Source organism: Carettochelys insculpta, chromosome 11, assembly GCF_033958435.1.
Source record: "Carettochelys insculpta isolate YL-2023 chromosome 11, ASM3395843v1, whole genome shotgun sequence".
Classification (NCBI taxonomy): Eukaryota; Metazoa; Chordata; order Testudines; family Carettochelyidae; genus Carettochelys; species Carettochelys insculpta.
The window spans coordinates 29,239,154-29,263,408 of record NC_134147.1 but is presented as its reverse complement, the minus strand read 5'-3'; the positions used below and the strand labels follow the sequence as shown (position 1 = coordinate 29,263,408).

Sequence of the window (24,255 nt, the reverse complement as noted above, 5' to 3'; positions counted from 1 at the left end):
TTTTGAAAGGGCCCCCTGTGTAGACTAGCTGTGGGCGAGCAAACCACGGCACTTTCGAGGTGCTGCAGCCGGTGGCATGCTAATGAGGTGCTGAATATGCATGTCAGCGCCTCATTAGTATTTTTCGATTTGGCCATTAGCACGGGCATTTCGACGTTTTTATTAAGTGTAGACGTAGCCATAGTGTATAGAGTGCATTAATACATCAGTTGGTAGCTACTGATACAAAACACTGCCTCTTGGGGCACCTTCTTTTTTTGAAAAGTCAAATATGGTACCCCTAACTGTAAGGAGGAATTAAGATCTGGGACAAGCAAAGGTGGAACTATCAGTAGGAGGTAGCCAGGGAGGAGGTTGAATTTGAAGGTATGAGGGCCACAATGCCAAAGATGGGGGGATTTGAGGTTTGAGGGTGGGGGCGGGGGGAAGCTGTCTCTGTGTAGGAGGGGTGCTTTGTTCACCCAACTCCTTGCTGTTTTGTGCTTATTGCATGGGTTGGGTTGCATGGCCTAATGCTTACAGGCAGCATGGCTCTAGAAAGGGGAGAAGAGCCAGGCAGGTGTGTGTAGCAACTTACAGGTTCCCCTCACCAAGCCAACTCTGTCATTCCTGAGTTAATCAGCACAATTCTTACTGCCTTTCTATAAAGCTGACTCCCTATTCACTCCTCACCCTAGGAGATTAAATGTCTCATTCATAGCCCCGAACAGGCCCTGGTTCTTTAAGCTAATCAGGAATGAAGGCAGCTGTGGGCACAGCCATGTGGGCTTACAAGGAGGGAGTGTCTGAGATAAGGTGGCACTGTCTAGCAGCTATATTCAGTTTGGTTCTAATATCTGAATTTTCTCCCTGTCCCACTTCACTCCTCCCTGTAACAGGGCAGCCAGTTCCTTGAAAGGCAAGTCCTGACCCAGCCAGCCCAGTTCCAGGGCTCATCCCCTTTGACGGTCCAGGTGCTGTAGTTCCCCAGCTGAAGCACATGACTGAGACAGGCCATGTGAGTACAGCTGAAAGTAGGACATGCTGTAAATGAGGCAGCTTTGGCCCCGGCCTTGTCTCCAGCCATTGCTGTACTGTTGTGCTGGAGGGGTGATTTTTAAAAAAAGTTTTATTAAACCACTTCTACAAGTTCTGGGGCCCTTCTTACTGTGATTTAGTGTAGTCGATTGGGAACAGGTGTATGTAGAAACAAGCCACTCTCAAACCCAAGTAAATGTTCATGGAAGGGGTAAAGTAAACTGATACAAGTGTGTGTGTGTGTGTGTACACATACATACATACACACACACAAAACCCCTCAGTAGCAGAACAATCAGGCTAAGGCAAGCCCTGAGCTGGGGTTCTTCCCAGAGGACCAAGGCAGTGGATTGCAGAGACCTAGGAAGAGCAGCAGGTTGGCAGAAGGGAAGAGACAGGGAGAAGGCCCAGAGACAGCCATTTAGAAAGTGACCCTGAGAGAAACAAAGCAGTGGAAGGAACTGGGCTCCCCCATTGTGTTGGAGATGTTGTGGAAACTGCTGCATACAGAGGAAGGAAGGTGTGGCCTACAGGAGGACCCCCAGATAAGATAAAATGTGTGCAGAGGACTAGTGTGGTCTAGTAGAGAGACTGGGTGAAAGACTCTGGATTACTTCATTTGTCTGGGCTTTTTTTTACACCATAAAGGAAGGACATCTTGTTTGGGCCATCTACGAAATCAATGAAATATCAAAGTGCCTGATGAGCTGGGGAAATAAAGAACCAAGGTGAGGTGAACCTGCCACACATGGAGTTCAACACTGGACCAGGTAAGAAATGACTATGTCCCTGGAAGAATCTATTATATTCTTCCTCTCTCAAAATTCCCTGACTTCACCTCTCATAAGTGAGGTATCAGAAGGTCCTTTACTGCTCTTCACCCTCTGACTTATTGTTCTTAATGTGTGCAAGCAAGATTAGGAAAGTAAAAGACTAGAGGCCACGGCTCTCAGTAAACTGCCTGAAACCGCCCTAATTGGCCCTAGCTGATGAGAGGTCAGGACTGAAGCTGAGCAAGAGAGTATCAGTGAGGCAGGGTCAATTACCCAAATGACAGATGAATTTGGAACAGACTGGTGTGAGAGTACAGGACCTCCTGCTGCTCTTGGCTCCCACCACCTGCTCGGACCAGATATCCCAGGAAGCTTGCTGCCCTCAACTGAAAAAAAGAAAACCTCTCATGATTTCTCCTTGGAGAGAAAAAGGAGGGTGCGGGAAGGCCAGTCATATATAATGCCTTCAGAATTACACCAAGATGCTTCAGTGAGGGAGAGCGGTGTGAGAACTTGAACAGAATTAGTGAATGTTAGCTCAGTATGAGGATGAAGCTGGGCACACTGTAGCAGAAAAAGTAAGTAGAAGGTAGCTGCGGTCCCTAACAAACCTCCTGGGACAAAGTAGCGAGGGGCTGACAGGATTTTGTCTCCTTACAAGGCCAGCTGTTAGTTGTGCACAGTCAATCTGCTTCTGGCTTCACAGGTATGTCAATGTCTTTTCTTTTCCCACCACATTTCATTTTGGTTTTTAAAGAAGAAAGGCAGCATCAGACATCTCATTTAATCAGCTGAGGTTAATCTGGGCTCTATTGCAACCCTACTGTGGTGTAGCAGTCTTTAAACAAATGTAGGGATGTGCTTCTCTGTTCAGAGGCACTGCCTGCAGGAAGTATGGGCAGCAAATATTATCAGCATCAGAATGCTAGAGTTTGAAAGCATCTCTTCATGTAGGAACAGCCAAGATTTTCAGGTCTTCAATTGCAAGCAGGCGCTGTGCTCTGAGTCAGAATAAATGTGTGAAGGGAATTTATTTTTTTAAGGTGGAGGTTTACACACACAGATATAAATGTGCAGTTGCACACCTGCTCTGGTGTGACATTTACTACCAAAGCAGGCACGAATGACCCTTTAGATCACTAAAGGGTCATTTGTGCAACTCAGTTCTCTCCTGTCATGGCAGCTTTGAAAAGGCCTTAAAAGAACATCTGTCCAGATGGATTTCATTTTTTAATCCTTGCCTTCTTTAACAATGATGGGGATTATGAAAGATAAACGAGACTTTACAAATCTAATAGTCACCTTTGATGTGGCAAAAAAAGTTTTTTTTACTCTGCTCAGTCACTGCTCAGTTTCATTTTTGTCTTCTGTGAGCCATTCTCCAGGCTGTTTTTCTTTGGGTTTGCAGCATTGCGAGTGCCATGGTGAGCAGATGTTTAATATATTGATTTGTCAAAATTTAAGGACCTCTATTTATAGTTGTAAAATAACTCTTCATAAAACTTCAATTTCAGCTAAAGAAATCACTTTATAACTAAAACCTTAAACATATAGTATGACTGGTGGAAACAGTTGATCCCGGGTCTGAAGGGCAAAAGCAACTATTTCCTGGGGCCAGCTATTTACATTGCATATCACTAAGGTATCCTAGGGAAATAATCATACAATATTGTAATCTTTGGATACAGGAACACCATATTTCAGTGACTATTGGTTGGAAGAGAAGGGAAATCAGCAAAAGAAGCCAGAAGTGGCATGAAGACACTATAATAACGGAATAGCTCAACACAAGGCTACAGACCTCATCTTCGTCCTCATCAGAGATGCTCATACTCTCCTTCTTCTCTGCTGCTAGGGCTGCAAGACTCCTGAAAAGGAATTTCCAGTGACAAGCACTTACAGAAATGATGCTTTAAGCCATGCTAAAGGAGATCTTGTTAGCATATGGTACTAGGATTCTGGCTGCTAGCAAGTTACTAACAGCAAATAATCTCTAGTTGTAGCTGTCAATAGCTGGTAATTTACATTTCTTTTGCACATTTGCTGTCTGGTTGTAAATGTTAATTTTCTGAAATTTCACAGGGCTGGAGTTTTTCAAGTTTGTTGTTTATTTGCATTATGGTATCACTTCGGAACTGAAGACATGGAGCAGGCCCCAGGAGGCTAGCTGCTGCGTACACAGAATGAAAAGAGAGAGAACTGAAAATCACAGCCCCCAGAGAACTGAAAATCACAGCTGTTCCAGGCTGCAGACTGACTTCCACTAGTATCACCACAACAGATAGTCCAGAACCAAACCCACTGATCTGGAACACCCCCAAACTTTGGGGGAGCTTGAAATCAGGCTGTGTTTCTGAATGTAGCATCTGAACCCTGCTTTCTATAATTGGTTGAATCATGGGCTTGATCCCAGCAGCCAGTGAAGCAGCAGAATGGATGGTACGGCATGGCTCTGCACATGTGCCGCACGCATGGTCACAGCAGTGCTCCTGGGCGCAGGAGTTTCCCCACGGCTGGAGCCATCTACTGAGTGTACACCCTTGCTCACTCTGCACAGGAAAGACAGGGAGCAAACCGAAGGCATGGCTAAGTAATCTACTCCTAAGCATGACCCCCCAGCCACTTTATGTCACTGCTCCAGTGAGGAATAAGTCCCAAATGCACAGTGAAGAGCAACAGGCCGAGAGACATTGGATGGGTGCCAGAAGTAATCCCTGCTCATCAGCCCTTGCTCCAGGCACTTCTCCATGTCCTCTTCATGCCACAGCAGGGAAGATCCCAACCCCCCTCTCAGGTCCCACTTATCCAGATCCCAACTTGGGGGACTGGCTCGGTAATGAACAGCAATATGCTAAGGTCCCACTTCTGCACCTGCTATGCGCTTCCTAGCACTGACTCAGGCACGGTGGGGGTTACTCCTGCAAATGCAGGTCATCATAGGGGGCCCAGAATTGAGTGACCAGAATATCCTCCAGCTGGAGGAAAAGGGAGCTGCCCTCAAAACCATATGGCGTTAGGGCCAAGGTTCTCGTCCCTGAGGCAGACTGGCAAACAATCCCCAGTTACCCCTACAAACAGGTAGCAAACACTCTGCTGTCCCAGGCCACTGCCTCCTGCGTGTGCCTGGTGAAGTTGCCCTTATGAAATCTCCCTCCTCCCCTTTCCTGCCTCTCTGGTTCTAGGTTGCTGTGGTTCCCAGGAACCTTGGCCGCGCCTAGTGCAAGGAGCAGCACTCTACCAAACTCCCAGCATATGTTGATTACATCTTTAATTAGTCATAATTATAATGCACATGACATGAGCCGTGTCTACACATGCACGCTACTTCGGAGTAGAGGCACTAACTTCGAAATAGCGCCCGTCACGGCTACATGTGTTGGGCGCTATTTCGATGTTAACATCGATGTTAGGCGGCGAGACGTCTAAGCCGCTAACCCCATGAGGGGATGGGAATAGCACCCTACTTCGACGTTCAACGTCGAAGTAGAGACCGTGTAGTCGTTGCGCGTCCCGCAACATCGAAATTGTGGGGTCCTCCATGGCAGCTATCAGCTGGGGGGTTGAGAGACGCTGTCTCTCCAGCCCGTGCGGGGCTCTATGGTCACCGTGTGCAGCAGCCCTTAGCCCAGGGCTTCTGGCTGCTGCTGCTGCAGCGGGGGATTCATGCTGCATGCACAGGGTCTGCAACTCGTTGTTGGCTCTGTGTATCTTGTGCTGTTTAGTGCAAGTGTGTCTGGGAGGGGCCCTTTAAGGGAGCAGCTGGCTGTTGAGTCCGTCCTATGACCCTGTCTGCAGCTGTGCCTGGCACCCCTATTTCGATGTGTGCTACTTTGGCGTGTAGACGTTCCCTCGCTGCGCCTATTTCGATGTGGTGCTGCGCAGCGTCGATGTTGAACATCGACGTTGCCAGCCCTGGAGGACGTGTAGACGTTATTCATCGAAATAGGCTACTTCGAAGTAGGCTTCACGTGTAGACGTAGCCATGTAGATACAGGGGGTCCCTCCTACAATGAACTCCACTGCCAGGGGAATGGACGCCAGCGATGGCATTGTTTCAGTGCACTGCCGAGTGCAGCACCTCTGCCCAGGAAGAAGTTTTGTTGTGGAGCCAAAGCCTTTTGCTGTACAATAGCATTGTGTGGCAGCCTGAGTGAACAAGCGCTTTAGCCAGTGTGCCTTGGTGTGGAGTTACTGGGATCCGTGGGGCTAAGCCAGTTTACAGTAATCGAGGGTATGTCTAGACTATGCACAGTGCAATTTTTGTGCACCTGGTAGAGATGTGCAAAACTGAGCTATCTGGGGTTGCCAGTTGCCCCGTATTCCTCGATATCATGAGGACTAAGGGAGTCGACGGGATAGTTTCTCCCATTGACCTCCCTTTGCAAAGAGGCCAGGTAAGTTGATTGCAGAGGAGTCAATTCTAGCTATGGAAGTGCCGCAGCTAGAACTGCATCTCTACAATCAGCTCACCTGCCTAGCGTAAACCAAACATGAGAATCTGGCCCTCTGAGGATTTTGATTTGCTCTAATAAGTGAACCAAAGCATTCATTGGATACTCTTCCTAAAAACACAGACAGTTAATAATACTCACGCATACTGGTAACTACTGTCATCTGATTGACAGCTCTCTTATATTTGCATCCATCGCCTTCATCAAGTGTCTCATACTTACTGTCGTCTTGTCTGCTGGGATTTCAAGTTTTGCTTTGAGCAGCTTTTGCTTGGCCTGAGGGAGTCCCTTCGTGTCATGATACGGCTCGGGGGCCTCAAATCAGGCCCTCCAACAGAGAAATCAACACTCTGACGTCCTGTACTTCTGAGATTAGGCAACTTGCTGCGTTTGGTCTGGAGCGTTGAATCCTGGCCTGAACTCAAGCAGAAGATATCCTTAGAAAGGGAGGCATATTGAGGACTGGTTGGAAATTCTTCCTGAGAGAACTTACCCTTTGGTGTGCTGGGAAAATGGGAGATTTTTTCTTCTTTTGCAACAGAGGACGCTTTCATCGCCTTTATCTTCATCTGCTTTTTTTCATATTCTTCCCGCCACTCTTTCGGAGAGAGCTGGTGGAGGAAATTCTTATACATCTTGTACTCCCGCAATGTTTCCTCAAACCGGGATATTTCACTAGGACACAGGACAGAGGTTGTACAAGGTTGAACAGCGCAGCAAAAAAGCACCTTTCTGAAGAAATTCTAACCTGAGATTCAGTTCTACTCTGCACAGTGACTGTGTCAAGATGGCACCATCTTACTCTTCAGACCAACTGCCTCCTGTGTGCATTCAGAGTCTGAGCTACAGACTGCAGGTCACCAAGTTTTAACTGTCAGACTGCACAGCTGAGAGGGTGTGAGGAGGCATCTATCTGTTTTTTTCTTGTGCATCCTCTTTGAAATAATCACTCTGTTTTGACCCATTACCCCTGCACAAGAGGTCAGAGAACATTGATAGAGGAGGGGGAGCTTTCAACTCACCAGCCAAGGAGAAAGAAGAGTGATGGAGAAGGCCCACCTCTTCAAGCTAAGGGAAGGAATCCATCTCCTATCTCACTCCTACTTCAACTGCTCCTGGCTGAGACCAGGGAAGGCAACTGTAAAGCACAGGTTTTCTCTGGGATCTAATTTGGCCTGTAGCTTTGTTACTTGTAGTGGAGATGATGGATGAGTTCAGAAGAACCCAGCCTGAATTGCAGGAGCTGGCTGTTGGCAAGCTGAGAAGGTGCCGTTCAAAAAGCAGAGACAAAACAAAGAACCCCACAATGCCTCTTTTTGCTGAGAAGCACCACACTTTAATGGCTTGCAGGAATCATGAGTAGATTATTTGAAATCCTATACCCAAAAAGTTAGTCTGGCACAGCTCATTGTGAGGGAGACAGTCTGTGTCACCTCTTTCACTGAACCAGTCCTGAAGCCACCACTCAAATTAGTCACCTGAAAAGGTTCCTGAGGTACATTGTGGAACACAATGTAGAGCTGTCAGCTGAGAATCAATGCACAACCCTACAGTGCAGGGCTTACAGAAGAACATCTTTCAGTTAGGAAAGACTTCCTGTTACTGGCTTCCAGGAGGGGGTTTATAAACATGGTCAGGATAGGCCAGTAAGTGCTGCCAAAGGAGAGCGCAGAAGATCCAGTTCACACTGAGTTGCCAGGGTGGCTGGGGTGGGAGGTGCCAAGGTGACAAGCTTAATTTTTGCACGTTTTGGGGGAGGGAACCCTTATGGCTGAAAGATGGAGCAGTGTGTGAATGAACTGCATCCAGTCAGCCTTCGCTGCAAGTGAGATCTCTGAGAATAGAGAGGAGTAATGACTGGAGTGGGAAATTTCAGTCTGTGGAAGACTCCCTACTTTCCCGTTCCACAGTGAGGAAAACCTCAGTGTCATACAAGTTAGAAACAGAGCAGACTTACTCTATCATCTTCCCTTTGCCCAGGGCAGCGTTATTCCCTATAGTGTGTGTTTCATGAGAAAAACCATAATAATATCTTTGAAACCTCAGCTCTAAATGAGGCAATGCTAGAGATGGGGCCAGACCAACACCTGGGTGTGGTCAGAACCAAGTATTCTTCGGTAATCTTACATCCATTTCAAATGCATTAGCCAGACAGAGTCTTAGCAATGACGTCTTCTGGCTATTATACCAAACCTGTCTAATCTCACAGACAGTGCAAGGCATTAAACTATCCATGAACTCTGTGATGAGGCAACAAGTACGGTAAATGGGAGAGCAGATTTTCCATCCATCTTTGGAGACGGAGGCTAAGCTCTCTGAATCTGAATTTACCCAAAGTTTGTTCTGCCTACGCAGTTACATGTACATGTCAATTGCCAATTCAGCAGCTGTCTTGTCATTTGCTTAATAATGCCCAATTTGTGTGCATAAATGTAAGTAATTTGGTGTGCACATTGTGGGGTGTTCATTCACACTCCAGCTTTTAAAAATCTCATGTGTCAGTATCTTTGGGGAGTTCCAATCAACTCTGCAGGGCTCTGTGCATCTTTCTAGCTTTGATAATGGTCAAACTGCTCTCCCTGTAGAAGAGCCTGCAGTAAACAAAATGCCAGATGGTGTAGACACAATTTGGGAAAATCCCTTTTATGTTCCTGGCTTGGCCAGGTTCTGGGCTCACCAATGCTGGGGTAAACCTGAAGCAGTGTTATTGAAATTGCATCAGCATAGCTGAGTAACCACCATGCAAACTTTCTGACACACTGGCAAAGTCAAAAGAGTTACCCTAGATTTAAATAAGCATTGGTGAGCACAGTCCCAGCATTTTAAGGTAAAGCCAATGCCCACAGAGTCAGTCCCAGGTCTTCTCTAAGATCCTTTTCATGTTATGAAAGAACACTATTGAAGTTTAATAAAACAGATAGGTATGTGATTATGAAGCCGTAGTGCTGTAATTTTGAGAAGCTCATTCTTTTGTTTCTTTGTGTCATCCTCCAAGGCTAGAGGGTAAAATTCAACAGGGCCATAAACTGGTACATCCATGGGGTTAGCACTGACTTCCATCAAGACAGAACTTGGCCCTGTTACCATAACTCTCCCAAAGGTCATCAGAAGACCCTGACTGAGCATAAGGATGGAGTAACTGGTCACCCAAACAAGAACATTTAAGGCCTTTTTTTTTTTTTTTTTTTTAAATATTTAGCATGACAAAGGGTGGCGCAGTCAGCTCAGTGTTATCAGACTGTATCACAACGTGACAACTTTGCAACTGGAAGTTGCATTGTTCCATTACGCAGCTGCTGCCTCATCACAGTCTGGCTTCAGGTGACACCGACAGCACAAACTTTCAAAGGCGGCTGTAAGGTCCACTAAAGGTGCAAGCTATTCCGTGTCACTGCTCACTGGGTGATCGTTACCTTTGAATGCTCATGATTTGTGAAGTAAGCTCCCGGATCTCAATGATCTTCTCTATCTTTGCTTTGGTTTCTTTTTCAGCCCTGGGGAAGAGTGCACAAAAATAAGATTGCAAACGTTCCTAGAAAAGCAGTTGCAGTGGGTGGGTGAGAATTGTTTATGGAATAGAGGAAACAGATGGAGTGTCAGGAAATTTTTTATATCATCTGAGCCTGCTGCAGCCTCCCTGCTGTGACACTGCTTTCTTGATACTGGCCTGACATCAAACTCATCTCACCCAGCTCACTGGAAAGTATGAACAAACCAAGTCACCAATGAGTCAAGGACTGAGCTCTGGTGTTAGGGCAGATAGTAACTGGGGTTAAAAGAATTCCAGGTCAAAAGCAATGTTCAAGTTTGCTATGAGGAGAGATGGTAGAAAGTCTCACCTCCTCCCCCATTTCCCATCACAATTGCAAACATTTTAAGAAAAAAAAAGTTCTCCCCATCCACAACAAGGGGTTTAGAACTAAGGATTTCCAGTTATCAGTGATGCTGTGGTAGATCCATGTAAGCAATTATCATATTGAACTACTGGGCTCTGAAGACAGAGAATAAAGGTAGTTGTTTAAAGTGTCAGAGGGGTAGCCATTGTAGTCTGTACTTTAAAAGCAACCCACAGTCCTATGGCACCTTACAGACTAACTAATATATTAGATCGTGAGCTTTTGTGGGCAAAAGCCACTTCCTCAGCTGAGTTGGAGGGGAAATTACAGAATCCTGGTACATAGCAGCAAAATACAAACGAAGTTGCCTATCATTAATAGGATGACTCTGTGAAGCAAAAAAAGCTGGATGTGCCTCATTCATAGCATGTGACATCGTCATCCATCAACCAGAACACACCTGGGGACCCTGGCGGGCTGGTACTTGGGCTGCTAGCCAGCTGTGCTGCCACATCTGTGCTGCCATTGTGACTTGCGCTAGCTGATAAAAGCTGCCAAGAGTAGGCCTTGTTCCACCACAGCCCTCATCCATGGGTCGTCCTATTGATGAAGGCAGCTGGTGCTGCTGGCTACAAAGGGGCAGAGTCAGTAGCTGTCTGAGAAATCTCCCATCCGCCCCGCTGCAAGTGCCTATCCCTGTGGAAGTCACATGCAGGGCAGCCATGGAAACTACCTTCACAAAATGGTGGATTCCCCTCCACCCTGGACTTAAACTTGGCACGAGCCAATGGTGTCGCTTGACTGGGCAGTGAGTCTGCATGCCCATCAATTTTAGCACCCTGCAGGGGCAAGTCTGGGTTCAAAGGGTGTGTGTGTAACCCCATGGCCGGGGACTCAACAGATGCACCCAGAACCAGGGGCATGAACCTGCAGTCTTGCCACATGCAAAACTCCCAGTGGCACCACTGGGAGCAGTGTGTGTGGCAGGGACCCTGGCTGTGGGGTCCTTCCTGTTCAGGCATCTGCACCAAAGAGTCTATACGTTGCCCCCACCACTTGCATTACGTTTTCAGCGCCTGAGCAGAGTTTCTGTCGTTCTCCTTCAGGAACTCGTCAAACAGGGCAGCGTCCTTCTCCAGGCACTGCTCAGCCTTTTCCAGTTTTGCTTCCTCTTCGGCTGCTAACTTTTCCAGCTTCTGGATTTCCTCTCTCTTTACTGCCACAGCGTACTGAAAGCAACCCAAAAGGGCAACATGGTGACTCGTGTTAGCTCCTTACTTTGCAAGGTTTCTTTAGGGCTCTGGAATAGCCTGGCTCTTTCCTGGCTGCTGCAAACATTGTCATATTAACCACAGCCATGCACATACCTTGGCTCTGCAGCTGTGCCTTCTCCCTGAGGGTCTCATGACACTTTGAATCCCTCCACCCCCCGGATGCAGATGGGCGGGCTGATGATGGGAGCTGCTTAATAAGTCACTAAGCAAGTTAGCAATGAGGCTAAAAGCAGATCCCAGGAGTCCAATAACGCCCCCCTTCCTGCTCTAACCACTAGACAACACAGTTGATTTTCGCATAAGATGGGAGTTGTAGGGGGTATCAGGTTCATTCTGTTCACACACTTATACTGTCATCATCTCTGCAGTTTCCAAGCAAATCAGAACCATTTACGAATATATCCTCACTTGTGCAGCAGGGAAGTATTCTTCTCCTTTAGCAGACGAGAAACTGAGGCAAAGGGAGATTAAGTAACTTGTTCAAGATACACATGATACAGCCAGATATCCTGAGTCCCTCTCCAGGCCCTTAACCACAATGCCAACACATTCAGCTAGGGTTACTATACAAAAAAAAGGACACCCCTGAGAGGGTATATAGTAGAAATTGTATTAATGTGTTATCGTATATATAATACAATGTGAACTGGTAGATATTGATACAGACACATGCTTTGTGAGGAATGTCCTCTTTTTTGAAAGGTCAAATATGGTAATGTAATGGGGTTCCAGGGTCCCCAAGCCTTGCACCCCATCCGCAGCCAGGAGTGACTCTCATTCAGCAGGTGGAACAGAAGGTTTCTTAGGTGACAGGGATACAGCGTGGTACAGACCCCTCAGTACAGCAACCAGAAGTGGTCTGCCTGACCCATACTGGGGGGAGAAGCTCCCCTAGAGGGGACCCCGGTCCTGGGGATTCAGTCTCCTTTGTTCTTCTCACCTCCAGACTAATTTACCCTAACTGCTCAGGCTGCTAATTCAAAACCAGCCAGGCTCCATCCCTCTCCTTTGTTCTGATTCCTGGAAAGCAAAGGTGTTACCTGGTCGCCCAGGTTACAAATGGCCAGGCCTAGGTCACAGACAGAAGTGATTTTATACCCTATGTAAGCTGCTCACGCACACGCGCGTGCACACACGCACGCACGCACGCGCGCGCACACACGCGCGCACACACACACACACCCCACTTCATCACAGATAACCCTAATTCAGCTAAAGGGGCCTGATTAGCATCTACCTGCTCTAACCAGTAGACATGCTGCTGATAAAACAAGACACAGGAAGGAGCTCAAAATAGTTTCCCCACCAATCCCATTCATAAACCATAGCCAAATACCTGCAGCAGAAACATCTGTCGCTTCTTGTCTATGTATTCATGGAGGGTCTCTTTTTCCACTTGTTGATCTGAAACATGAGACTGAGTTGTGCAAGATGGAGGTGGATCAAGCAGTCAAGGTAAAACAGTGATCAAACAAATGGCGGCGTATATGTGAACACTGCACTTGGGTTGGCGACCTTATTGGACTGGACATGGGTGTCTGCATTTGAGGCCTAAATGAGCAGGTGCAAAACCAAGGCAGCTCACGCTGGGTGCCTTTGGAGTTGTCTACATAGTCACTTTGTTGCATGTAACTTTCTTCCTCAGGGGTGTGAAAACACACGCACGCACACAGAGTGCAGCAAGTTACTGTGCTGTAAAGCGCCTGTGTAAACAGGCTCTCACCACTGGTAGCTACTCCCTTCATGGAGGTGATTTATCTACAGCATTGGCAAAGCTTCCTCCCAGTGCTGCTGTGATCACATTGCTGCAGTTGCACTTTAAACTTACAAGTGCAGACAAAGCCTTTGTCTGCTGGGGGGTGGGGCTGGGAGGCAGGAAAACAGGAGGTTGAATAGTAGCAAAAAATGAATTAACTTTGTTCTTGATTAGAAAAAAGGTAAAAAAACTCAGGAGGCTTCTGGCAAGTGGATGGAGTCACAGGGTTTAATCAGGATAATTTCTCAAACTTGGAGAGACAGATAATTACTTTAAAGAGCAGACATCCAAACATTTGTGGTTTCCAGTGTTTGTTATACAGGTTTGTGCCCATCCACTGCAATTAGTATCAAAGCTAAAAATAATTAGGGGCTTTGGTTTTAGGAAATTCATGCAATTAACTCAACATTAATTGTTATTTAAAATTAATTTTGATTAATCACAATTTCGACTGTGCTACTAAACAACAGAATACCAACTGTAATGTATTAAGTATTTTTGGATGTTTTTCTACAATTTTCAATTACAACACAGAATACAGAATGTACAGTGCTTACTTTATATTATTCTTATTACAAATATTTAACTGTAAAAACATTAAGCAAAAGAAATAGTATTTTTCAATTTATATCGTAAGTAGGATAGTGTGATCTCTATAATGAAAGTACAAGTTACAAATGTAGATTTTACATAAATGCACTCAAAAACTAAACAAAATAAAACTTTAGAATTTACAAGTCCATTCAGTCCTACTTCTTGTTCAGCCAATCACTGAACAAGTTTGTTTACATTTACAGGAGATAAAGTTGCCCAATTCTTATTTACAATATTGTCTGACAGTGAGAACAAGTGTTCCCATGGCATTTTTAAAGCAGACACTGAAATGTATTGCCATGCGAGATATTCTAAACATTTAGATGCCCTTTGTGCATTGGCCACCATCCCAGAGGACATGCTTCCAAGCTCATGATGCTCATTACAAATGTATTAATTAAATTTGTGATTCAACTCCTTGGAGGCCTATTGTGTCTCCTGCTCTGTGTTTTCCCTGCATTCTGCCACATATTTCATATTACAGCAATCTCAGGTGATGACCCAGCACACGTTCATTTTCAGAACACTTTTTCACTGCATATTCACCAAAACACAGAGAAAGTACCAATGTGAGATTTCTAAAGCCAAGTACAGCATCTAACCCAAGGTTTAAGAAGCTGAAGTGCCTTCCAAAACTCTGGGGAACACGCCTTCAGAAGTCTTAAAAGAGCAACACTCTGATGCAGTAACTACAGGACCTCAACCAACAAAGGCACCTGACTCAGATGATAAAAACGAACATGGTTTGGTCCTCGCTGCTTTGGATCGCTATTGAGCAGGACCCATTAGCAGCGTGGACCCATGTCCCCCGGAATGCTGGTTGAAGTGCAAAGGGATGTACAAATCTTTAGCACATCTAGCATGTAAATCCTTTGCAATTCCAGCTACAACAGTGCCATGCAAACACCTGTTTCCACTATCAGGTGACACTAATCAAGAGCCAGGCAGGATTATTTCTGCAAATGTAAATAAACTTGTTTGTTTGAGTGGACGAGAATTGGAACTGAGGGCACAGGCACCAACTACAGGGAAAAATTAAAACAAAAAAGCAGTAACGTAGCACCTTAACGACTAACAAAATAATTTATTAGGTGAGCTTTTGTGGGACAGACCCACTTCTTCAGACCATAGCCAGACCAGAACAGACTCAATATTTAAGGCACAGAGAACCAAAAATAGTAATCAAGGTTGACAAATCAGAAAAAAAATTATCAAGGTGAGCAGAGAGTAGAGGGGTGGCGGGGGGAGCCAAGAATTAGTTTAAGCCAAGTATGCAAAAGAGCCCCTATAATGACCCAGAAAATTCGCATCCCAGTTCAAACCACATGTTAATGTGTCAAATTTGAATATAAAAGAGAGTTCAGCAGCCTCTCTTTCAAGACGGTTGTGAAAATTACTCTTCAGTAAGATGCAGACTTTTAAGTCATTAACAGAATGGCCCACTCCATTAAAATGTTGGCTGACTGGTTTGTGGATCAGGAGTGTTTTTATGTCTGTTTTGTGCAGCGGGGGCAGAGATTTAGGGAAAGAGACAAAGTGGAGGTGGGGTGGGGCGGGGCTTCGGCAGGAAAAGGCAGGGCAGGATCTTGAGAGAAGAGAGAGTGTCAGGGCAGGGCCTGGTGCAGAACAGGGGAACAAACGCTCTAGCTGGAGAAGTTGGTGCCTATGACTAGGTGGACTTGTTAGCTATAACATTTTACATTTTAAAAATGTTTGAATGAAGCTATTTTTTGCACATAATTCTACATTTGTAAGGTCAGCTTCCATGACGAAGAGACTGCATGATGGCACTTGTAATGGGGGATTGAAAACCACTATTTCTTTTGCTTTGTACAGTGCAAATATTTGTAATCAGAATAAAGGGAGCCCTTCTATGTTGGAGTTCCTATTGTAACTGAAATAAGAATATTTGAGAAGGTAGAAAACATCCACAATATTTAAATAAATGGTATTTTATTATTGTTTAGCAGTGTGATTCATCACAATCCATTTTTATCTCTTGACAGCTCAAAAAAATGGATTGCAAAGCACAAAAGAGCAAAAGAGAATTTTACTGGCTGGGGGTATTTTAGCAGCACAGAAGTACTAGGGCTGTGGAGGTGGAGTTTCTCGACTGATTCACCAATCCATTACTCTAGCTTTATACTAATTTTACTGAAACTGCCGTAACAGAATGAGTAGTCAGGCCACCAGAAAGGTCATATATAGGTCTTATCACACTGATAGCAAAACTCCAAGGCTACTTTACACTGTGCCCTTAGCTTGAAATAAAATACAGAATTTGAGCAACACAAATTGCGTATCCTAGTTCGAGTTAATTTTGAAATAGGATATTTCGGGATTTGACACTGTCTACACAGTACCAACTGTTGAAATACTGCACTATGTCAAGGTATTCCTTACTCCTCCTACAACAAGATGTAGAGGGATGCTGAAATAGCATGCCCAGTATTTCAAAAATAGACCCGGAGTAGCTATTTTGGGATATGAAGGTATCTGCAGAGTAAACGTAGTCTTATTGACTTCTAAGATTGGTCTGAATTGTAGCAAAAAACCCTCACTGTATCATGTTGGAATGGAAAACTCTCCATATTCCCAGTGCAACCAAGAGCCTTGGGTGTCCCAGACCAAAATCTGTGATAACTCACACCCCACATAACACCAAGGCTAACAACATTTTGCACAGGGTTAGAACTGGTCCACTGCATTGTAATAAATTTCTTGGTGTGCCATATATAAGCTCTGATGTATATCCATGCGATAGAGACTGGACGCGTGAATATTGGCAAAATGTGACAGATGACTGGTGCTGGCACGCTAGGGAAACTCAGCTCAATTATCTACAAGTTGCTTCTGAGGAGACCAAGAATACCTGCAACTCTCAACCCTTTTGTACTTCTTTGTTACGGTTCCTCACAGAGCCTGATGGGATGTTAAGGCCAACAAGTTCCCTACCTTTGGTAACCGATATCTTCCAAGAGATACTGTCTTGGAAAGCTTTCAGGTGCTTTGCTTCTGCTGCCAGGTCTCTGTCCTCTGCTTCTTCCTCCTTCTGGAACTCCTTCTTGAACACTGACTGCTTGGCATTCATCAGAGTGGAATAAGTCATCTTCTCATGGACTTTGAGTGCCTTCTTTTGCTCTCGTTCCTAGGAGGACACTTCAGTTACGTAGAGAAATTCTTCTAATCAAGTACACTCTTCAAATGACTCGAGATTACTTCACAAATTAACTGACTCCCCCACACCCCACATTAGGAAGATTTTCTGATATTTAGCCCACGTTTAAATTTGCTCAATTTCATCCTATTTCTTCTAGGGTATGTCTATTTTGAAATAACTAACCTATCATCTACCCAATGCAACCGCAATTTTGAAATAGCGATTGCCTCATTTTGAAATTGGTAAACCTCATTCTGGCCATGTCTAAACTTAGAAAAAAACTTCAAAATGGCCCTGCTAATCAGCTGATAGGAAAAAGGGAATGTCGATGTTTGCAGGGTCCTTTCAAAAAGAACCCTCATGTAGATGAGACGCACGCAAGCGAAATGTGGCACTTTTGAAGCACTGTGGCTGCCAGCATGCTAATGAGGTGCTGAATATTCATTTCAGCACCTCATTAGTGTTCTTCAATTTGGCCATTAGCATGGCCATTTCGAAGCTTTTTCTAAGCGTAGACGTAGCCCCTATGAGGAATAGAGCCTATTTCAAAATAGCTGTTACGAAATAGGTGCTATTAAGATGGAATAGTGCCAGTTTCAAAATAAGCCATAGTGCTTCCAGTGGCTCTGTTTCAAAATAGGCTCTATGGCTGTGGCCACACTTGGCCAAAACTTTGAAAAGGCCATGTTAATGGCCAAATTGAAGAATACTAATGAGGCACTGAAGTGAATATTCAGCACCTCATTAGCATTCACACGCTGCCGGCTGTGGCACTTCAAAAACGCTGCTTTCGAATGCACATGGCTCGGCGCGGCTACCTGGGGTCCTTTTGAAAGGAACCTGCACGTTTCAAAGTCCCCTTATTCCTCTCAGTTGAGGGGAGTAAGGGGATTTCAAAATGTGCAGGGTCCTTTCGAAAAGGACCCCTGAGTAGCCGCGCCGAGCCGTGGGCATTCGAAAGCAGCACTTTTGAAGCGCCGCAGCTGGCAGCGTGCAAATGGTAATGAGGTGCTGAATATTCAATTCAGCGCCTCATTAGTATTCTTCGATTTGGCGATTAGTATGGCCATTTCGAAGTTTTGGCCAAGTGTGGCCACAGCCTATATGTGTAGACACTGTATTTCGAAATAGCTAAGTGCTATTTCAAAATGTATTTCTGTGCGTAGCACTGTTATTTTGAAATTAGCTATTCCTGAAGAGCTTATTTAAAAATAAGTCTGCTATGTAGACATACCCCTGGTGATACTGTTCTGAAGCAATGAAAACAGTTCATCTAATTCCTCAAAGTTTATACCCAGCAGTATGCACACTGCTGGCATCTCCTCCCCTGCTAGATTTTAAATAGACATATTGAGTGCCCTGGAATTCTATTATTAACAGTGCGATTAATCACAATTAATTTTTTTATCTCTTGACAGCCTTAAAAAATAGATCACAAAGCACAAAAAAGCACAAGAGAAGTTTACTTGAAGAGGTTTACGCTTTGTGGATTACTCCTAAGGGGAGAATGAGAACTTGTAGAGTCTCCTATTCATTCTCCTATTATAGGGCTGGCGTTTATCCCTCTACTCAGTAGAAGAGGCTGATCCTGGGGAACCTCTCAAAATGTAAGTCACAGCCACAGAGGCCTCTTGCTTCCACAGTGCTGCCAGCCTCCTGCAGCCTTTTGAAGACACAGACCCTATGAAAGTTGTATTGCCATGGGCATCCTTGTGACCTTCCCCATTCAGGCATCTGAAGCCTTGTGGGCATCCACTCCCTCGCAGGGCTGTGGGGAAGAAAGAAGCATACTCCAAAGCCAGCTCTTCCCAACTTCCAGGCCCACTGTTCTTGCTCTCAGGGTTCCAATTCCCCTCCTCTTATGGGCAGAAGCCTGGAGCCCCAAATCAATCTGCCAGCGTTAGCATTCTTTTAGCCTGTGGTCCGGCACAAGCCAGCATTACCAAAACAAGGGATGAGCTGGATTAACTGCAAAACAGGAGATCTGTGAAATCTAGTCTTGCAGATTAGGGGGAAGCAGTGATACGGTATACCTAGACTTTAGCAAGGGATTTGATGCGGTCTCGCATGATCTTCGTATCAGTAAACTGGGCCAACACAACGTAGATGGGGCGACTATAATGTGGGTGCATAAATAACTGGATAACCATTCTCAGAGAGTAGTTATTAATGGTTCATAGTCATGCTGGAGGGGCATAACAAGTGGGGTTCTGCGGGGGTCTGTTTTGGGACTGGTTCTATTTAATATTGTCATCAATGATTTAGATAGTGGCATAAAGAGTATGCTTATTATGTTTGTGGATGATACCAAGCTGGGAGAGGTTGCAACTGCTCTGGAGCATTGGGTCATAATTCAAAATGATGTGGACGAACTGGAGAAATGGTCTGAGGTAAACAGCATGAAGTTTAATTAAGACAAATGCAAAATACTCCACTTAGGAAGGCACAATCAGCTTAATACATACAAAATGGGAAGCGACTAGGAAGGAGCAGAAAGGGATTTAGGGGTCATAGTGGGCCACAAGCTAAATATGAGTCAACAGTGTGATGCTGTTGCAAAAAAACCAAACATGATTCTTGAAAGCATTAACAGGAGTGTTGAGAGCAAGACGTGGGAAGTTATTCTTCCACTCTACTTAGTGCTCATTAGGCCTCAATTGGAGTATTGTTCCAGTTCTGGACACCACATTTCAAGAAAGATGTGGAGAAATTGGGGAAGGTCCAGAGAAGAGCAATGAGAATGATTAAAGGTCTAGAGAACATGAGCTATGAGGGAAGACTGAAAGAACTGGGTTTGTTTAGCTTAGAAAAGTGAAGACTTAGAGGGGACGTGATAGTGGTTTTTAAGTACCTAAAAGAGGGTTACAAGGAGGAGACATTAAAATTGTTCTCCTTGGCCTCTGAGGATAGTAGAAGTAGCAATGGGCTTAACCTGCAGCAAGGACGGTTTAGATTGGACATCAGGAAAAACTCCCTGTCAGCGTGGTTAAACACTGGAATAAATTGCCAAGGGAGGTTGTGGAATCTCCATCACTGGAGATATTTAAGAGCAGGTTAGACAGACATCTATCGGGGATGATCTAGACAGCACTCAAGGTCCCTTCCAATCTAGTATTCTATGATTCTAAGGGTATTACAGAAGTAAGAAATTCCTGTAGCCTCAGCAGCCTCCTATAGGAATGGCAAATCCACCCATATTTAGAGGAAAAGAAGCAAGAGTGTCATAAAAATAATCTTCAGACACCTGCCTGGATTCTCAGCTGCCCTTAATCCACCTGGCTCCATTGACTTCAACAGACTTCCAAAGGACTACTCAATTTTACACTAGCTGACGATTTGGCCTTTAACATTCTTTCACTTAATACATTTTGTCAAGGCTGCTATCCCCTTTTGACTTTGCTGCAAACGTTTTATGTCTTGCCTTAGTTCTTGTACATACCGCTTTAGCCCTTTCTCTTTCCTTGTCTCTCAGTAAGAAGACATCAATATCCGAAGGGATTTTAAAAGGGTTTTTCCTCATCTGGAACTCATCATCATCTACACACACAGGAAGAAACAGAACTCGGTTAATGGCACCTTCATGTAGTGAAAGCGAAAAGGGAGAGTTTAAAAAAAAAAGCAAGAACTCTGTTTTAATCGGCATTCCCTCTGCACTATCCAACATATTTTAAAGGGAAACTGTTAGGTTATGACTACAGTGTAGCTACAACTGATAAAATAACATATGCAATTTGCAGAGTTGTTATTTTGGGATATATCTGTGTCTCAGATTTAAAAACCATAATGTATCCATAGTCTTAGTGTTTAACTTGGTACTCTTGCTAGTGATGACAGGCATTTTAAGAGTAAACTTTTTCTGAAATGGTAAATTCACAGGGGGCCAAATACTGTGTTTTGTCCTGAGGTTTTTCTGTCCTTACTGCTTATTTACAGCAGACGTTTTGCCCTGAATAAGGGCCTCAGGATTTGATCACATTAAAGGAATTTCACTGTATCAGAGTTCACTATTAAGGGGCCTTATTTGGTCTAGTTTTGGGAATTAGGACATTTGGGGAAGTTGATCTTTTAGGCAGACTGTCTTGGCAGAGACTTTACTTATCACCTATACACACCTCACTCTCTCACCCAGTTCCATCGGGCCAAATCCTGAAGCTCTTACTCATCATTTTATTCAGCTTAAGCTCCCAGTGAAGACATTAGAACCTGTCAGACTAAAGGTTTCACAGCAACCTGAGTAAACACCTGTAGATTTGTCTCAATTAAAAGCTGAACGTGTACTAGGACCTTACCTGCAGGCTCAGACTTTATTTCTCCTCCAGATTTGGCAGAGGGAACTCCAGAAGACAGCCCCATTTGCTGAGATAATGTCCTAGCTCCTGGTTCAATAAAAATCAATGCAGCAATAGTAATAAACTATACTGGCAATAAAAGGGCAGCACTTGAATCCATGGATGTAATCCCAAGTCTTGCCTTGCCTTTGCATATATCAGAAAGGTGGATTTTGCTGTTGTTTAATTTCTCATTGAAAGATGCAGTAGTACAATGGGTGGCAGGTAGTGCAAGCAAGGAAAGGCACTGCATTCCCAAAGCTGCCTATACTTTCCGGCCATCTGGGAGGGCAGTAGCCTCAGCATGGCAGCGTGGTTCTGACTGGCTGGGAAGTGTGGGGTCATGCCATCCACTGGCAGAGGGGATGCTAAGGGACCTGGGGATGTTCAGGTTTGGGGGTTGGCTCCTTGGGGTGTGTGTGGGGAGGTTGGCGAAGGGGTGGGGCTTCAAGCAGAAGGGGTGGGGCTGGATCTTGCCTTCTCCATCTGGGGCTTCACCTTCTGCCCAGGCCTGCTCTTTTTTGCAGGCTGCTTGAGTAGAGCATGTTTGTCAAATGTTGACAGTGGGGCCTTTCCAAAGGGAAATTCTCACAAAACTCTGCTGTGAAATCAAGCCCACTTTCTGATCAGAGAGGGACGTTTTCTCACCCCTCATACCGAATCTTGTGGTGCCTTTGAGATGTGAATGAAGACTGATGACAAAACTCAACCACTAACTCCTTCCACTAGCATTTAAGAAAATTACCATCCAGGTATTTGGATGGAGGGAGGGCACTATATTTGCCTGTCTTAAGGAGCCATCTATAATCGGGGATTCCTTTTGGTAATGTGGTAATATGTACACATATAGGGCCTGATTTGAACCCCATTTGAGTCAATAGGAGTGTTTCTATAGACTTTAAAGACCTCTGGGCCAAATTTTGCTTCAGCTCCAACAGTGCAGTTACTTTGGATTTACATGAGTAATTGAGAATAGAATTTGGTATACAATTCTTTTAAGCCCCATGATAATGATTCCAATTACATTACTACATAGGATAAGAAATGCCTTTTGGACCACACCAGAATGCTTAATAGGGAAGTTGCATGGGTTGATTTCCTGCATCCAAAGAGAAAACACTCTGTTGAACTCTAGATTAGTTTCATTTTAGATTAAAGAATAAAGCAAAGAAAGAACAAATGTCAAGTCTACATAAGAAAGGAAACAAAAAGTAGCTCTCTCTGAAGTGGCCTCTGTTTCAAAGCCCTCACAGTCCACTTCCAGCAGGGGGTTGGGCAGACTTCTTACAATGAAAAAATGGAGGAGCATGATGCCAGTGGGTGAGTCCTTGATAGCAGTAACTGAACGCCAAGGCCTCTTGATCTAAAAGCTTAAGATGCTATTGCTTAAACTAGAAAACTCAGCTGTCTTAGCCAGCACCCATAAAAAACTCAATCTTCTGTGTTGTCCAGCCACAAGAGAGAGCCAGAGTCACATTCAGTATGTGTGGGTTACACACCAAAAACAGGGTCTGATGTTTGGTCTACACTACACAGTTGACCTTCGCTGCCTTGTGTCGACCTAACTGTGAAAGTTTCTCCTGATAAGATAAGTGCTGCACCACATTGATTTAGTAATAGCACCTTTCCAAGCAGTGTGGAGACATGATTCATACAATTAGATTCATGGAGATGTCAATGTGCTTTGGTGCTTACAACAACTCTTACTTTCAGTTGCTATCCCACAATCCCTCACAGTAACAATACAATCTAAGCAAACACTCTAGGTGCTAACGTGCCCTGCCAACCCATGGAGTCAAGTGGGAATACCTCCAAGTGACTTATTAACTGTGGTAGCTGTATGCTGATGTGAGTTAGGGTGACATAATTCTGCAGTATAGACATCACCTTAAGTACATACTTAAGGAGGGACAAAATAAAACATAGTGGTTTGTTAATAACAAGCCTTAAGGCCTCTGTCTTTCCTGAAAGACAGGAAAATTCCCACCTATGTCACATACCACACCTCTGTGTGTTTCAGCCAATAGCCATATTTCATCATTAGTTTTCTGCTTTGCAAACAAGCTACTAATTAAATTCTTACTGGAAATAGCCTCCGAGCTGCACGATTCCTGGGACACAGTCAAATATGTCTGAGACAGCACAGACATGCTGGACAAATTCCGTTCTGATTAATTCTACGGAAATCTTTAGGTGGGCAGTTGGTGGAGTTTTATATTCTCTGCTATAGAAGCTAGGAGAAAAGCATAATTATAACAATATAATTATTTGCAATGTACAGAGAGAAGGACAATTGTTGTTTATTAACCCACAATCAACAGACACAGGTGCCACACTTCCCTCATGCACAATGGGACTCTTTAGGACAAGTTCGGATGGGATATCAGTTGCACTGGTGTAATTCCACTGGAGTCATAGGATTATTCCAAATGTGCACTGGTGTAAAGGAGAGGAGAAAATACTGCCTGCCATTTGCACTAGCTTTATGGCTATATTTTAAGTAGATTCATTTGCACCGCCATTTACACTTAGAGCAACCTCCCTTTCAACTCCCGCCATAAAAAGAGTATTCTCTTCCTCCTCTTTCCAATCTTGCCTATTTCCAACCTCAGACTTCTTTAAAGGTGCTTCCTACCTCGCTGAACTGGCTTTTGTTCTTCTTCTGCATCAGATCCAAAGCATGCGGGTCAGTGGGTTAGCACCAGCTTAGAAAGAAGAAAGTTCTCTACAAAATTACACTTCGTGCAGCATCTCATTTTTCTGTAGGGTGCCTATATCAGGTTCTGATATTGGCTTAACCTTAACCTGGTTCTCTGCGCCTTAAATATTGAGTCTGTTCTGCTATGGCTATGGTCTGAAGAAGTGGGGCTGTCCCATGAAAGCTCACCTAATAAATTATTTTGTTAGTCTTTAAAGTGTTACTTGACTGCTTTTTTGTTTTGGCTTAACCCTGTTTATTTTGTGAACCCTAAACAGACCCCAGTTTGGGTGAGGAGACTGTGTAATCCACCTCCTGTATACTGTGTACACTGTAAGAAACACTGGGGCCATGCATGGCAACTGGGT

At 44.5% G+C, this 24,255-nt stretch overlaps 1 protein-coding gene across 1 annotated transcript in view; it reads right to left on the bottom strand.

Annotated features, from left to right (window-relative positions):
- The window catches only part of CFAP100 (cilia and flagella associated protein 100), a 30,988-nt gene extending 7,585 nt beyond the window's left edge, over positions 1–23,403 (bottom strand). The window contains exons 1-10 of the mRNA XM_075005263.1: positions 23,273–23,403; positions 21,151–21,237; positions 20,301–20,398; positions 16,657–16,849; positions 12,688–12,755; positions 11,143–11,306; positions 9,655–9,735; positions 6,735–6,916; positions 6,464–6,656; positions 3,592–3,658 (exon numbers count right to left, since the gene is read on the bottom strand). Of these exons, the coding sequence (XP_074861364.1) occupies positions 3,592–3,658; positions 6,464–6,656; positions 6,735–6,916; positions 9,655–9,735; positions 11,143–11,306; positions 12,688–12,755; positions 16,657–16,849; positions 20,301–20,398; positions 21,151–21,237; positions 23,273–23,339 (1,200 nt within the window). The 5' untranslated portion in view covers positions 23,340–23,403. The remainder of the gene's footprint in view (positions 1–3,591; positions 3,659–6,463; positions 6,657–6,734; positions 6,917–9,654; positions 9,736–11,142; positions 11,307–12,687; positions 12,756–16,656; positions 16,850–20,300; positions 20,399–21,150; positions 21,238–23,272) is intronic.
- Positions 23,404–24,255: the final 852 nt, after the last annotated feature.